At 39.2% G+C, this 16,032-nt stretch overlaps 1 protein-coding gene across 1 annotated transcript in view; it reads left to right on the forward strand.

The window, feature by feature from the left end:
• The first annotated feature begins 1,273 nt into the window (after positions 1-1,273).
• NRK (Nik related kinase) overlaps positions 1,274-16,032 on the forward strand; it is a 164,935-nt gene continuing 150,176 nt past the window's right edge. The window contains exons 1-2 of the mRNA XM_049705235.1: positions 1,274-1,599; positions 8,541-8,606. Coding sequence (XP_049561192.1) covers positions 1,543-1,599; positions 8,541-8,606 — 123 coding nt within the window. The 5' untranslated portion in view covers positions 1,274-1,542. The remainder of the gene's footprint in view (positions 1,600-8,540; positions 8,607-16,032) is intronic.

The raw sequence follows: 16,032 nt of genomic DNA on the forward strand, positions 1-16,032 counted from the left end.
GCTCCAGGTCTGTGGGAAGAATTATTCCTGTAAATCTTCCTAGAGGAGGTAGAAATTTTTTACTTAAAAAAGAAAGAAACCGGAAACAACCCCCCACATCGCGTTCTGACTCCGGAGTGCGGGTGCGCGAATGCAGTCGATGAGCTCCAGGGAAAGTAAGCAGCTTTGGGACGTTTTCTAAAGTTCTTTGCAGTGCAAGAGCTTAGAATGCGGTTAGTCGTACACACCATCTCCCTTTCCCATAAACTCTTCAAGAGGTGCCTTACCTCTCAAGGTTAAATCGCCTCTGTCAGATTCTTTTAAACCGTGTATCGGACCTCCTGCGCTTTGTGGGGAAACGGAGGCGAACAGCCTGGGCACCCGGAAATGTTCTGCAACAAAGGAGCGAATGAATGAAACCCGGCCCAAGAGCTGGAGACTGGGAAGGACGCAGGAACTTTCTCTGCGCTTTGCGAACGCGGCGAACTGCAAACTTAGGACCCGGGGTAACCAGGGCTTCTGAGACTCAGTCTCTCTTAACTCCCAGCACCTGTGAACAGGTGCGGTTCCGACTGGGCAGCCCGGGCCTAGTACCAACTAGCCCGGGGCTAGAAGAGATGTAGACCCCCTCGAGGGGACTTCGCAGCGGCCCTGTCCACGCTGCGCTGCCCTAGGCTAGTGGCTTCGAAGACCAAGCTGTGGTAGCCCTGCGGCGCACTTGGTGTTTTCTCCCCGCCCCGCCCGCACAGGGGCTCGCCTAGGTCTGATCCCTAACCCAGTGGTAAGTCATTTCCTTATCTATCTTGATGGGTCTTTGCAATAAATGGAGCAATAAAATTAGAGGAGCAGAAAGAGAAAATAGACAACTAGAAAAGTCACAAGTGTTTCGTGGAGAGGTGAGGGCGCGGGCTGTTTGGACTGCAGAGCTGTGGGGCCCAGACTGGGAGCGGCGCGGAGCGGGACCGGTTTTCCGGGGCTGGCAGCTGCCTCGAAAAAGTTTCCTGTGGAACACTCGCCAGCGGGGGCGGGGGCGGCGGGATCAGCGGTGGACGTGGGAGGGGGCGGGCGCCGGGGGCCGGCTCGCAAACCGTTATAGTCCTTCAGCACCTCTCTCGGCCAGTGGCCCCCTCGCCCGCCTCCCCGCCGCGGGGCTGCCCACCTGGCGACGTGACGCTGCACCAATCCCCTTCGAGCTGCTCCCGGGCCCCCTCCTTGCACCGCCCCCCTCCCCACCCTGAAAGAGGCGCACCCTGCCGGGACAGACGCTGCGCTCTCGCCCTCGGAGCACCCTTCTCACTCCTTGGTCTCCGGGACGGACGCTCAGACTCTTCTCTCGCCTTAGCCAGACTCGTTTTCCCGCCTCTCAAACTCCGGCTTCCCTCCACTCCTCGCTCTTTTCCCTCCACATTCCCCTCCTCTTTCTCCCACGCCGCAAACCCTGGTCCCCGTTGCCTTCCCCGGCCCTTTCCCTTTCCCTTCTCCTCCTTCGACTTCTGTCCGCTTCCACCTCAGACTCCCCGAGCGTGCCTAACTCAGTCACCCGCTCCGGTTCCGCTCGAAGTCATGGCGGGACCTGGGGGTTGGAGGGACAAGGAGGTCACGGATCTGGGCCACTTGCCGGTGAGTAGAGGACGCCCGTCACCCCCGAAGTGCTCTCTTCTGCGAGTTCTGAGCATCGATGGAGGGGACAGACGTCCGAAAGCCTGGCTAGGCCAGGACTTCGATAAGACCGCGACTGCAGGAGGGGGCCCCGGGAGTGGGCTTGCGGGAAAGGCGCCCCCTGGGTACCCGGGTTGCTCCAAACTCACGGAAAGGCAAAGGGCCGGGGGAAGAGGGATGGTGGGAAGAGGTGGCAGTAGGTTGGTGCGGGCCACAAACAGCGGGACCTGTTCTAAATGTGGCCCGTTTGGTCTAGCGGCGCTCGGGTACTTGTCCTAGCGGGGCCCAAGGAGAGGCCAAAGAGCGCGACGACGCGTGGCTTCCTGAAAGCACGCCTCTCTGTCACCCTGCCGCCCCGTCGTTTGCTTCTTCTTTTGCCAGAAGAGATGCCCACTCTCAGCGTGACCTTTCCTTCTAGGTGCCAGCGGGCCAGAAAATTCAAGCGTTGAAGTCTCACTTTCTAATAGCACTTTCTAAAACCTTCTTACTCTGCCAGGGCACTGGTCCTGATTTAGTATTGCTGGAGCTAAAGAACTCGACGCCGCTTGGGGAAGAAGTGAATTCTGCACACCCCAATTTAAAAAATAAAATGTATTGCGCTCACTTGCTAACCAGATTTAGCTTTTTCTCGTGGTTTTCGTTTGCGGATTCTCCTTTTCCCAAATGCCCAGCTTTCCTCCAGAGTTGTAATTGATTGGTGAGCTATTATCGCCGTCGTTATTAGTAGACTTATTATTTTAGCAGCACCGTTTATTTCATTGGCATCTGGTTTCTGGCAGATATTGGATCCCACCCAAATCCGTTTTTCAAGTTCCCGTTTTAGATTGGCATTTCACTCGCACCCTCTCTTGAATGCAAAGGGCCCCTGGACTCTCTAAAGGGAATAAGCATGCACCGTGCTGGAATGATCACCAGGCAACTGTAGTACAGGGCAGTGGCCTGCTTGCTTTGGGGAAAGCTAAATATTAACCTTGAGGTTATGGGGCTATTCAAAGTAGCAGTGCCTTAATTTTATACATATTTACATTTAAATATTGTTTTCCTGATGATGGCAGACACCTGTCCCCCTCAAAAATGGGGCATTCCCCAAGGCTCAGCTATATAATTTCACACTAAAACAATGTGGAGGAGGAGGTGATGCACATGGGTAACATTTTAGCAAATTGTTCTCAGCCTTTTTTTTAAAGGAGCCTCAATGTAAACGTGTTGAATTACAGATAATCAGCATTGTGGTTATTGATGCAGCTTCATAAAATAAAGTCACAGAATTTTTAAAAGTTAAATATTTTTCCACTCAGTGTATACATGAGATTTCTGGAATATGGAGGCCTCAATTGGTGGTTTCCTTTCTGAACAGCACTTTCACATTCTGACTAGATTTGCTCCCAAGTGTAAAACCAATGAATGAAATGTTACCCTCCTCCAATATTCTCTGTGTACGGTGGGGGAAAGAGAAAAAAAAAAAAACTAGGGCAAATATGGAAACCACACATAGGCAAACTGAAATAAACTCTTTTTTAAATTGACTGAAGGGAGGAATGGGAAAGACCTCCTAGAAATGATAGAGCACGGAATTCCAAAAACAAGGAGAAAAGGTTTGATTGCTGCAAAAAAAAAAAAAAAATGGGGGGAAATGGCCCAGACTAACTGACCCGGTCATGGCCCTGGACATGAGAACTTGGTGAGAGCCAAGAAGATAAGGGGAAAGGCTACAATCTTTACATTGCAGCTCACTTAAATAGTTTTCTGGGGGTTGGTGGGGGTGTGGAGGGGAGAAAGATGAGGTTAGTTTTTAATATAGGGATAGGGAGAAGACAAAATTTCAGGGCATTGATGTTTGGCCTTATTTTACAGACTTCATGAAAGTCTCGTAAGGTCCTCAACTTCTAACAATTTCTAAATTTCTATTACATAGGAGCTATTTTATATCATGGAGATCTTCACCATGTGAGCAAATTATGCATAAGTTTCCCCTCTTCCTGAACATCCATCAGGGTCTAAACCCTGAGAAATCAAGCAGAAGAAGAGCACCCCCATTTAGAATTCTTTTTTTACATCAAATTTTTAGAGATGCAAAACATTCACTGTTGTTTTGGTCACTGAGGTATAGATTAGTGATTTTGGATTTCTTTGCATTTGACTTATTTCCTAAGTTGCTGAAGAAATAAGAGTAAATGAAAAGGTCAAGAGATATCTAAGTTATCTGTTTGGAAGTTTGCATTTTGATGCAAAGTAGAGATGATAAAGCAAGCAAAGAAACCTGCATATGGTGAGATCCCTTGTGATAATTATCCTCAATAGGATACATATGAGGTCAGAAAGTTGGCATCTGTCAACACCAAGTATACCAACTTGGCAACAGCCAGATAATGAGGGGGGATTCAGACTTTGGAGTTTCACACTGAGCAAGAAAAGAATCTTGAAGAGTATAGAATGATTAAATATGGGTCTAGTTTAAGATTGATATATTATGTCCGTTCTAGGGCTAGCCAGCTAAATGACCACAAGACAAGGACCTTTGAAAGAGACCAAGCTGGCTGTGCAAATTGTGATTTAAAGAAAGTAGTAGAAGGTTATTTGGCATTTTTGTTATTAGATAGATATCTTTTAAGACCTAAAATATTAAACAATAGTGAAAGCTGGGGAAGCAGGGAGAGGGGAGAGAGAAATGTACTTTCTTTTTTGCATAATTCCCTAAAGTTAAAGACGTAAAATAAAAGAGTAAACATAATAACCAGAGACTGCCAGGTGGGTAAGCTACATTTTCTTTGTTAATTAGTGGGTTACTGTCATTTTTCCATTTTTCCTGACTTACTATTGAATAAACATTTCCTATAGGTGACAAAACAGAAAAGAAAGTACAGAGATTTGTGGTTTGTGCTTCCTTTTTGAAAAAGAGAATGGCAAAACCATATATATATATGTGTATATATATATATATACATATATATACATATGTATGTATGTATGTGTGTGTATATATATATATATATATATATATATGTAAGGTTTTTTCCCTACTATGCATATGTCACTCAATCCTTGGGACTGGAAACTATTTCTTCATCTCCAAATCTGGCATGTCTTTCACTATGATAGTCCCCTTTGCCTTCTGTGCCCAGTATGGTAATGACATTCCTCACAACTCTGGCCTTGGTATTTGACACTGCCGTGTGTAGTCCTAATCTATATTGGGGTCAGGATTAGACAGGCCTGGAGGACAGTGGTGGCAGAGGTGATCTGAAATAGTACATGATCCAAAAAACTATATTTGAATTACATTAAGTTTATATTTAAATATAACTGCCAGCTCTCCCAGTCTTCCTTCACCCAGACCAAGCCTGCTTTCCACACTCAGTCATGAGAAACTTTCACTTTCTCAAGTCCCTTAGCCCCCTATTTTGAATCAGTTTTACCTTCTAGTCCACAAAGATTGAAATATTCAACATATCCTCCATTAGGTATCCCAGAGCATCACCTCAAAATGACATTGTACTTCAATCAGTTTTCTCAGTCTTTTTCCCCTCAATATCTAGAGCAGTGGGTTTTATGTTAGTGCACCAGAACAGTGCCCAAGAATGATCTTGGATCTTGAGACCCATCCACAGAAATTCTAGTTTCATAATTCCATGGTTGGGACAAGGAATCTGTATTTTAAACAAGATTCTCCAGATGAGTCTCATGTAAGGAGAGTCTATGCAGTTCACAGTTTGAGAAACACTAGTCTAAAGGAAGAGATTGTCCTTTTTAAATTTTCCACTTGAATTGTGAAGCCCATTCCTCCAAATATCTCTGAAACTTACTCTGACACTTATTTTGTTTTATCTGCCACTTTCAGGTTCTCTCTCCATAAACTATTTTCATAAAATCACATTTTCTAATATTTAAAACAAAAGAACAATAGCCTCTGCTCTTTCTAGGTACTGTGCAATCTCTTTTCTTCCTTTAGCTGTCTAACTACTGGAATGTGTTCTATGATTCTCTTTTACTGCCCTAAATCTGAAATTTATTGCTACCTATGATGACCATTTATCATTTCCACTTTGTTCTTAATTTCTGCTGTATTTGGTCCTGTAGATCAGCCTTTGCTTTTGCGTCTCTTCCATGACCAGCAAACACTGCCTTCTAGTGGTTCTTTTTCTTCCTGTTACCCCCAACCCCCTGCCTTTAATAAAATTACCCATCAATGTTCCCATTTTCCCCCCCTTCTTGAATTCAGAAGACAGAAACAACTCCCCAATTTCAGGATTTCAGGGGGCAGACTAGGACTTTTAAATTGCAAGAGTTAATTTAGATACATAGAAAAACATAACGAAGTATGGAGTATTTGCCCAACATTTTATGGTTCAAAAATGTTTTAAAACTTAGACTTTTAGTAATATCTTTTGAAAAAAACTTTCACAAATTAAGTTTTCTTGTTAAGTGACCATTCTTTTAACCAAATGGAACACCGGAACATACTGAACCACCAAGTATTCTCTAAATTGATATAGCAGTCATAAATATAAAGATCTTTCCTCTTCTGGTTTTCTTATCTCCGAGTAGCAGGGCAGAGGAGAAGACCAGGTAATCATAGAGACCCCCTTGGTGAGGACTTTAAATTTCACAGTGACCAAAAAAAGTTGACTTCTCAATACTTCCTTCTTTGGGAGCCCAGAATAAGCTTTCTCTGACTATAATTCAGTGGAAAATCTGATACAAGAAATTGAGTAATATTACTCTAGTAATTAGCATAGTTCCCTTCCTCTTTTTGCCGAGTTTGACAATCATTTAGTCTTGAAAGAGATTAGTGTGGAGATGGAAACAAAAAATATTGCATAAAACTAATGAAAAAAATAGTCTTAGATGAATACTAAAATGAGCTGCCTTTAAGAACAGAAAAAAAGTTTTTAAAAACCTTTTCTTTATTAAATGTGAGCATGAGGAGAATTAAGATGTTCTGGTCATTTGTGAGCAGGAAAAATTTTCCAAACAACATGAATATAGATAAAATAAGGCCTTCAAGAATTCCACCGGCATTTTGTTGTCCCGTTCATTTCCTTGGTGTCTTTTTTGAGTAGGTAGATACCTGGGTTCAAATATGAGTTAAGTACTTACATTATTGAGGGCTAGAAAAAGGATTACAGAAATTAAAGACCGTGCTCAAAGATTCGGAAATAAACTTGTTCAGATAATACAGTAATTCTCTGATATATGATATCGGGGTTTTGTTTGTTTGTTTGTTTGTTTTTAGCTAAAATGCAGCCTCAACTGTAACAAAGAATGGTTTACCGATAGGAATCAGCTAACATATTTGATTCTTTTGACAGATGACCAGAGACTGTTTCTCCAGAATTAATAATGTCTCATATAAGTTCCTCAAAGATCTCCTTTAAAGAAATATGCTAAATTGATAAACTCTTCAAGCCAAACCTTAGGAACTTCTTTGTTGGCTTTTTCCCATAAATTTTTCAATGAATTATAACAGCAATGATATGCCTATTATCAAAGTCCACTATAACAATCTATTTTTAGTTTTCTTGAATCCTCAAAATTATCATTAAAAAAAAATTTGTATTTTCATTGGGAGTATGTTCCCTGAAATATTTTCCTACAGTAATACTGTGCATATTGTGACATTGAGTTTAATGCTAATTTTAAGAAAGTAGGCTGCTAACAATTGTCATATCAATGCATTGGAAACATCTGGATTTTAGAATGTCAGAATCTGATTTTTTTCTAAAGAATTTTAGAGCTAGGAAATCACTTAACACAGCACCTTTATTTTATATATGTGAAAACTGAGTCCCAGAGAGAGTAAATAACTTACACAAAGTCATATAGTTAATTAATGGCAGAACTGGGGCTATAACTTTAGTCTCCTGACTCTGTCCAGTTGAATACTTATTGACTGAAGTAATCCCAGAGCTGTGTCATTTTCCTATGACACTTTTGCTAGATTAAACAAATATCACACCAGTTTAAAGGAATCTATAATTTGTCATATACATTGCATTTGCTCAATAGTTTTTCTGTTTAGCTCACATTTGTCACAGTGATAAAAATATTTTTAAACAAAGTTATACAAAGTTTGTATATATAAAATGTGCTTTCTATAAGGCATGTGAATTTCCAAGAATTTGCCAGTGCTCCTATTACTTTGTGCATAAATTGGCATCTACTCATACTTCATATCTCTTTTGCTAAAATAGCAAAATAAGCTGCTAGAGTAAGAGTTTAAATAGTGATAAAATTCAAGAAACCATGTTTTGTGATGAACAAGAAATGAATATCCATATTTTAAGGTAAGGAAACAATGTTTAAGGATAAATATGGAAGCCTTAAGAATCTGCTGATAAACATGTTATATTGTCTAGTTTTTTAAAAAAAAATGATGCTCTTTTAATACCATGATGTTATTTTGTTATTTATATTTAGAGGCAATATTCTTTCTTAAGAATTACTATTATATAAACAATCTAGACTTTGTAGCCAGTACCTACTCATCATTACATATCTACTCAATATTACCATTGCCATATGGTAAACTTTCTGCCTGTCTGGTTAGCACTCAAAAGATGGATATCAAAAGAGTATTTCAATTGCAAGTAAATTAATTTAGTTCTACTTTTAATAGCCTTTCTAATTAACTTATGAATATGCCTCAACTAGACATAATTGTATGCATTTTACAGTTTTATGATAATTATACAGTTAATGTTCACACCATTGCTTCTTTTTTATAAATGACTACACTCAGTCCAGGGAGATTGTGACAACGCTATGCTTTTGGTAAATAATACTTAGGTTCTTCCCATGGAAATTCTAAAGGAACAAGACAGATTAGAAATTCCACTCTAGATAATTTAATGCTTGGCTGTTTTTCCAAGAAAATTGAAAAGTTTTATCCTACATTTTTGCAGGATCCCACTGGAATATTCTCACTGGATAAAACCATTGGCCTTGGTACTTATGGCAGAATCTATTTGGTAAGTGGAGTTACATTAGGTATTCATTCTGCATTTTCTAATAACAAAAATGATTGTTAAGTCGAAACCCTACACTGCAAATCAAATAATGCCAAAACATATTTCACTTTGAGAGAACGATCAAATTAAGATAGCTCAGTGACAACTGTGAGAATTATTACGAAAAAATGGATTGGAAAGCTATAGTGAACCAACCAACAAAACATAAGATCTAAACATTATTAGCAGAAAATTAATAAAATCACTAAAGGAAAAGAGAACTAATTCAAATAATATGTACCCAAATAAAAATATCACTTGTTTGATATTATATGTCCATACCATTCTAATTACTGACATTCAACTTTTAAGCTGAATGTTACAAAAAGTTTCCATAGCATTCTATATCATACTATGTACATGAATGTGCACACGTATGTGATAGCTTCCCAAATAATCTAACAAGAAAATCTCTGCATTTGTTTAATGATATTTATTAAGCATAAAATATATGCCAGGCACTGTGATAGTCTTAAGTGGTGAACAAAACAGATAGTCCCTACTCTTCCAGGGTTTATGGTCTAGAAATATGTAAGTGATTAAATGTGTGTATTTGTGTGTGGGTGCGTGGGGGCTTGGAGGAGGCAAATATATAAGTAAGCACAGGAATAACTATATAATTGCAATTGTAATATATTTCTGTAAGAAAATTCATAGTGATATAAAAGTAAAGAACGGGGGGCTTAATTTAGATTGAAAGTCAGGCTCCCTGGGGGAATCACTGTTAAAATGACATCAGGAGGACAAATATGAGATAACCAAGCAAAGGTATGGTTGTAGAGGATGATGTTGATTCATTCTAGGTAGAGCAGGGGCAGTGGTAAGGGCTGGATTGGAGATGGGGGGTGCTTTAGTGGCCCTATCACCTTGATCAGGTGCCCTTCCCTCACTCTCTAATATGGTGAATAGACATTTTCTCAACCTTGTATAATGTTATGTACAAATGCAGGGTTCCTCTTCCCCAGGAATGTCCCTCAAAAACCAGATCACTGTCCCTAGGCTGATCCTTACTGTCGACTGACCACCGGTCCTCTATGTATGGGTTGTGTAGACGTGTCTTGAAATGGGTCCAGTGGAAGGGGCCTCTTTCTAGTTCAGACAAAGGTGCCCTCTGCCTGCCAAGCCTTGTAACCTTAGGGCTGCATCTGCCCAGAAGTAGCTTATTTTTTAAATTCATCTACCCAGGTAGGGTGGGGAGATCTTTAAAAGTTGCGCAAATGTGCCTAAAGCACAGACTTTGAGTAGGAGAAATAGCATTGTGGAAGGATCCTAAAAGCAGAAAGAACCTTGGTGAGTATAAGGAACAGAGAGAGTATCAATATTCATGACAAAAGTTTTTTCAAGCCATTTTGACCTGACCTATTAACAGAAACAATAAGCTATAGACGGAAATGTGATACAGACACAAATATATTGTTTCTGTTACTTCAATTGCATTCTAGACTGAATGATTAGTTAACATTTGTGTGATCTAAGCAAATTTTGCCACTTTGTGCATAGATACCTACACCTTATACATAGAAGTTTCTCTTCTTTATGGCACATTTATAATTTCCATGGCTCCACGTACATTTTAATTCCTGAGGGGTGTGTAGTTAAGTGTGTGTGTGTGTGTGTGTGTGTGTGTGCGTGTGTATACTTGGCTTGATTTGAAGGTATAGAGCTCTCTCCACCATCAGATATTAGGAGTAAAAACCTCAGTTATATAAGGCAAAAAGCAAAGGTAAGGCTAGATAACACAAAAAGATGGTTTCTCATCAGCAGTCATCAGAATTGTGATGCCATAAGAAGAAAAGTCAAGAGGGTAAAAAGGTGAGTTGTGCATGATAATTCTCTTTTTTAAAAAACTAGGGCTTAGGGGACTTCCCTGGCAGTCCAGTGGTTAGGACTTCGCCTTCCAATTTAGGGGGTGTGGGTTCGATCCCTGGTTGGGGAGCTAAGATCCCACATGCCTTGTGGCCAAAAAAAACCAAAACAGAAAACACAAGCAATATTGTAACAAATTCAATAAAGACTTTTAAAATGGTCCACATCAAAAAAATCTTTAAAAAAATAAATAAACTAGGGCTTATTTAGGTATAGTTTACACTTGGTAAATTCATCCTTTTAAGTGTAGAATTTTATGAGTTTGGACAAACATGTCCAGACATGTAACTACCACCACAATCAAGACTTTTCAATATACATCTTAAATTACACAGTATACCTTCAAGTAGTATTCTACCACTTCACTGTGTGGTGTCCTAGTTTGTGTACTATGCTTATGGTTGTTATACATTTTGCTCTTAGGTATGATATGAACCTACACTACTACTACTATTTTCCCTCTACTCAATACTACTACTTTTTCTTTAGTCAGTTATCTTTTAGAGCAATTTAAAAAGAAGAAAAATTTATATTTATACTCATTTGAGCTATTTCTGGAATCTTCATTTCGTTGGGTAAATCCAAGTTTCTATCTGGGTACGATACTCTTTAAGCCTGAAGAACTTCCTCTAACATTTCTTTTAGTGTAGGGCTTCTGGTAATGAAGTCTCTGCTTTAGTGTGAGAAGTCCTTACTTCTTCACTTTTAAAAGATATTTACACTGGATATAGAATTTGGGGTTGACAGTTACTGTAGTTTCTTTCAGCACTTTAAAGATAACACTCTATTGTCTTCTGGCTTGCATAGTTTCTGAAGTCCATTGTCATTTTCGTTCCTCCTTCTATCTTCTGGCTGCCTTTAAGATTTTTCTCCTTATCTTTGTTTTTCAGCAGTTTAAATATGAAATGTCTAGGGGTTTTGTTTTTATTTTGTGTGTGTGTGTGTGTGTGTGTGTGTATGTGTGTTTGGTGGGGTATTTACCGTCCTCGGGTTTCTCTGAGCTTCTTCCTCGTGCTTCTGTGCTTCAGATTCTCGCTCAATGCTCTCCTGCCTCCCCTAGTGGTATACTGCTATCGTTTCTTTAAGTGCTTGTTAGCCTGATGGTGTGGGGCAGGGAGTTCTCTGTTTTCCTGATTCAACCCCAGTCTTAGGCAGATACTGTGCTTCTAGGTCATGAGAGTGAGACTTTCTTATTTACCCTGCCCCTCTATTAGTGGTAAGACATCCTAAATGTTTTGGACCCAGGACTAATTCCTGCGCTACCCCCCAGAAATAGAGGAGTGAATTATTTTTTTTTTTACATTTCCCCCAGCTATATCAGGTCTTCCTCTGCACCCTGCGGGGAATAGGGTTTGATGTGCCCTTCCCCTAAGGCTTAGGGCTTTTATTCCATGGGGGGCAGGGAGAGAAATTGCACATGGTTTCACGCTTTTCCTACTGCAAGGGCTTCTTCTCTCCATCAGGTCAGTACCAGAAATCTGTGGAGAAAAGCTTATGACTGTGCATGTATTCCTCTTGTATCTGTGGCTCATGAGCGTACTGTACTCTTATGCTAGCCCATACTTGGCCTTTAGCAGTTCATTAAAAATTCAGCAGAATTCTTTTTTTTAATTTTTATTTTTTATTGAAACAGTTGATCAACAATGTTGTGTTAGTTTCAGGTGTACAGCAAAGTGATTCAGTTATACATATACACATAGCTATTCTTTTTAAAATTATTTTCCCATTTAGGTCACTTCAGAATATTGAACAGTGTTCCCTGTGCTATACAGTAGGTCCTTGTTGGTTATCTGTTTTAAATATAGCAGTGTGTACATGTCAGTCCCAAACTCCCAATCTGTCCCTCCCCTCCACGCTTCCCCCACTGGTAACCATAAGTTCATTGTCTATGTCTGTGAGTCTGTTTCTGTTTTGTAAATAAGTGCATTTGTATCATTTTTTTAGATTCTGCATATAAGTGATATCATGTGATATTTGTCTTTCTCTGTCTGACTTACTTCACTTAGTATGATAATCTCCAGGTCCATCCATGTTCAGCAGAATTCTTTATACCAGCTTCTATGTGATCCTGTCTTCCCTCTGTAGCCACGGGTGAGCCAGTGCTCATGTCCCATCTCTCCCTGCAAGTGCTTGTCTTTTTTCAGACTTCAGGCTGGCTGGTTGCCTTGAGACTTCTCTCTGGGTTCAAGAAAAGTAATGATTTCGTAGGTTATTCATGTTTTGATTGTTGTTAGGGTGGAGGTGGCACTCCTTTCAGCTTTCCACATCTTCATCAGGAGCCAGAAGTCCATGTCAAATTGAACCTTCATGAAGCATCTACTATATGCTATGTCCTGTACACATTTATAATTCCTAAGACTTTTATATGTACCTATTCACATCCAGAGATAGAGAACACTTCCTACCATCAGATCTTCAAACTAGAAACCTCTATGTTACAGAAGGTGAATGATTACAGATGCTTTATTTACATTAGACAGATTTTCCTTTGTCACTCATTGATGTAACCTCTTTTTTCTCCCTCAAATTTATTTCCTTCTGTAAAAATTTTTGGGATAGTGGCACTTTATATAAATACCTCCTTCATGGAAAACAACCTTGAGTATGTAGTAAATGCTTTTAAAATGTTCATACTCTTTATACCAATAATTCCGCCTCTGGAAATCTATGATAAATACAAAAATATAGAAAAAGCATATATTCATTTTAGCAGAAAGGTGGCATTTTGTGGTGAAAAGTGGACCTGCTTTGGAACAAGACAGACTTAATTCAGTGCTTACTTGGCCATTAATTAGCTATGACCTTGAGCAAGTCACTTAACTTCTGAGTATAAATTTCCTTATTTATAAAATGGAGCTAATAATACCTACCTTGCAAGATTTTATAAAATTTAAAAACAATGCATATAAAGCACTTGGCACATGGTAGCTATCCTTAAAAGATAGCTACTGATATCATTATCACTGTTCCTATTACTTGTAGGAAGACAAATTCAGCAAAACACTAAATAGTAAAAAATTAAATGAAGTAAATTATCTCAGTTAATATATTATTTCTCTGAAAAGCAATGTTTATGAAGGTATCTAGCAGCATAGAACTATGTTTATGATATTTAGTAAAGTATTGCATATTATTTGTATACTCTTACAGTTCTGTTAAAACTTGCACATGAAAAATGGTGAATTAAATTGTTAGAATAGTGAGATACTGGATGTACTTTTCTACTCTATATTTTTTAATTGTATATTTCTAATGACTGTAATGTTACATGTTCTTTACCTAAATAATATATATGTATGTGTGTATGTATATTTTATATATATATATATATATATATATGTATATATATATATACATACATATACAATTCTGTATAGATACCCTGTATAACAAAATGGAAGCATGATACCATTCAAAATTAATGTCAGAGTGACTCATAGAGTCCTTTGCTTTTTCAGCTCTGCCAACCACATCCCCTGCTGGTGTTTGTTTTGGTTAAAGTCTCTCCAATGTCTTCCAGCTTGTTTCCAAGGCCTCGTTCTCTGGCAGGTTTCCAGCTATCTACTGAGGTCTGTGCACGTTGAAATGAAGGCTGAGTTGCACATTCCACATTGAAACCCTTTTCCTTTCCTTCTTTTTCTTCTAATTAAATGCCTGTCTTTCTACCCTCTCCCACCTCCTGCCAGTACAAACCTCACTTAAAATTGTGGGTTTTATTTTTCTCTCTCTTTTTAGGAGAAAGTACTGCTCTTTCTTTTTTTCCTCTAGTAGAGTTATAAAACGTAGTTTCCTCTTCACTTTTAGATGCTAGTCTCATAGCTTAAGAATTGTCATTTGAATTAGAATTTGCCCATGTGAGACCAAATTAACAAAAAGAAAATAGTTTGAAACTTGTTTTTAATGTTAGTATTTAAAAAATAAACAATTTCCTGAAGAGCAATATACACGGAGAGACCACAGTTATTTTATGAAATATTAAGAAAGAGACCAAAGCACCTTAGGTTGGCTCAGTGAGTGGCAACCTGACTCTCCCATTAACTGACACAATACTTATAAATTGACTTTTCTGGGCCTGTTTCCTCAAGTATAAAATAAATGTGTTTCATTAGATAATCTCCAGCGTTCTTCTGGCTCTTCAACAATACACCTAGCACAGTGCCTGGAACTCAAGAATGTAAACTATTCTTATTCTTACTGTCACCAGCATAATAATAACTAGCTTATAGTTCTTTCACCACCTTGCAAAATAGAAGTTGATTATTGGCTATTAGGTGAAGTAGTTCCTCATTTCACCAAATAAAATGATTCTCATCACGTTTTTCCATTCTTTCGTCCACTTTACTACCTGATAGCAAGACCTAATATTTATCTCAGTAACTACTATGATGCCCAATGCAAAGGTAAAACTGTGTTACTGTTATCTAACAGCATTTTCTTAAGCAGAATACTATTGGGGTAAGACAATGAACTGAATCGCCAGAGTGAACCAGTTTGCCTTGCCCTTCATGACGTCTTGACTGTACTTCTAACTTTAATCACCTATTCCCACGTTGCCATTTGCAGGTGGTGAAGGCAGAAAAAGAAGTGGGAAAAGGTTCAAGGCAACTGTTTCAAGCAAAGGAAAAATTCACCTGAAATAGGGTAAAACTTTACAGTTGGATCTAGAGCTTAATTTTCACACGTCCCTGATGCCTAGTTGGAACTCAGTTAATGCTGGTGGAAGGAAGGGACTGGGCCAAATATATTATTGTCCTAAAACTTAAAAACATACCCTGGGCATAAGTAACCATCTGTCCTTGAGATATATTAGAGGGGTCATCTGCCCCTTGGCACTCAGCAGATTAAGTCAGATATAGAAGGTGTGTCATTACAATGATGAGCAAATTCCTGAATCTATTGCTCTCTGGAAGTGTACTGTTGAATACGGTAATTTCTTTTTAAAACACTGTCCAATGCGTCCCTGTTAAGTTTGATTTTTTTTAAATCACTGCTTGACACATTGCTTTTACTTGGAAATCTCACCAGACAGGTGATATTTAGGTTTACTAGTTACGTTTTCTGGATTTGCAGTTAGGACAGGGAACGGGAACAGAAAGGCAGGAAAGAAACGTCCTCAAAGTTGATGACATACAATTTATGATATTTTAAATTAAGTTTCAGAAACATGGTGCTGACATTTGGATTGCCTAGCCACTAGGCCTATTGGATAGGGGTTTGAATATTTTTCCTTTTAGGCTGAAATTATACTGTTTATTTGCCTAACAAATGTCTAGCACTGTGAATGCTTTCTTTTTAGGTAGGAAAGTTTCCTCACATCCTTGCCATTTTGCAAATATAGCTCAATTAAGTCAGCCAACAAATATTGCTTAAGCACCCATAAAGTGCATAACACTGTGCATTTCATTATACATTGCAAGCCTCAGAAGCAGGAACTGAAGCTGAAGCTGAGTTGAGGCCACAGGCTTACGAGGCTGTTGTGCCTTCCTGGTGCAGTACCATAAGACCAGATCCCTCTCTTGGT

The sequence above is a fragment of the Orcinus orca genome, chromosome X (assembly GCF_937001465.1).
Source record: "Orcinus orca chromosome X, mOrcOrc1.1, whole genome shotgun sequence".
In the NCBI taxonomy this organism is placed as follows: domain Eukaryota; kingdom Metazoa; phylum Chordata; class Mammalia; order Artiodactyla; family Delphinidae; genus Orcinus; species Orcinus orca.